At 40.0% G+C, this 1315-nt stretch overlaps 1 protein-coding gene across 1 annotated transcript; it reads right to left on the bottom strand.

Annotated features, from left to right (window-relative positions):
• Positions 1-5: 5 nt before the first annotated feature.
• On the bottom strand, positions 6-483 carry LOC112076806 (erythroblast NAD(P)(+)--arginine ADP-ribosyltransferase-like; the record flags this gene model as incomplete). The annotated part of the gene is made up of 1 exon (XM_070441465.1): positions 6-483. A coding segment is annotated over exon 1 (438 nt), but the record flags the coding sequence as incomplete, so codon positions are not given.
• Between the last annotated feature and the right edge of the window lie 832 nt (positions 484-1315).

Here is a 1315-nt window from a genome sequence, read left to right as displayed (position 1 = left end):
AATCTGATAACTTTGTTAACTTTACCGTCAAACTCTACTTTGGTTCTTCGATATGTGGTGTGACAGGTCTTTTGGTTTAGTTTCAGGAGGCGAATGGCGTCAGTCAGCAGGAAATGCAGGGWGTGGAACTGGAAGGAGGTTGTATACTCTGTTCTGTTGGTCCGGACTGCTTGGTTGAACACTGGGTATATTTGAGTTTGACCTCCTGAGTAAGCACAGATAGCCTTGATATGATCATGTGTAAGTCTGTCTTTAGAATTGTACTTGGACTTGTCCTTTTGGAATCGTTTCATCAGAGTTTTTGAACATCCTTCTGCCTTCATCCAGGCTTCTTTGAAGATCCCTACATTGCTGTTTTCATTTGGAAGATACTCCTCCTGCACCTTCTTGTACATTTTTTCAGTGCAGTTTTGGTACTTGTCGTCAACAGAGTTAGGGACCATGTCTAAGGATATGGGGGAATTGAAACCAGGCTGACGGAGATGAACCTTAAGAGAATATGGTGGGGAAAAAAACAGGCAAAAAGTGTAAAGAGGAGCATTTTTTGTGCATATTTCAATTTGTTTAAATTCTCTCTCTCTCTCTCTCAAATTCATTCATATTCAATATGATGTAATGGCATGAATAACAAGATCAAGGTTGCCAAAGGAAGGTGATACACACAATTATAAATAACAATGACAGCAATACAAGTAGTAGCTATAATACTCTACACATATATATATATATATATATATGTATAAATCAAAATAATACATATTTAATACAAAAATGGAATACTGTAATAATTGTCAATCTCTCTCTCTCTCTCTCTCTCTCTCTAAATCGTGTAGTACCTTACCATCATGGTCCATGCCTGGACGAAATACAACACAGTAAAGGTTAGGATCTTGTGTCTTGCCATGATGTCAAGATATATTGGTCCAATTTCAACTTGTAAAGGAGATTAATTGTCTTTTAAGATACAGAATCAGCATTATAATGTTCAACTTTCAGGGGGTCTTGTTATACCAGTGGTCTTGTGGTTATGTTCACAGTCCCTCCTCTCTTGCTGAGAACAGGCACATGCCCCTCAAACCACATACCCCTTAGCTCAGTACACACACACACACACAACATCACACACACACACACCCACACCACACACACACACACAACATCACACACACACACACACACCACCACACACACACACACACACACACACACACCACACCACACCACACACCACACACACACACACAACACACACACACACACACACACACACAACACCAACAAAGTAGCCTAGCGATTAAGAGTGTTTGGAACCAGT

This window comes from Salvelinus sp. IW2-2015, unplaced genomic scaffold, assembly GCF_002910315.2.
Source record: "Salvelinus sp. IW2-2015 unplaced genomic scaffold, ASM291031v2 Un_scaffold4053, whole genome shotgun sequence".
NCBI classification, from domain to species: Eukaryota; Metazoa; Chordata; class Actinopteri; order Salmoniformes; family Salmonidae; genus Salvelinus; species Salvelinus sp. IW2-2015.
This window is presented reverse-complemented; position numbering and strand designations above follow the sequence as displayed.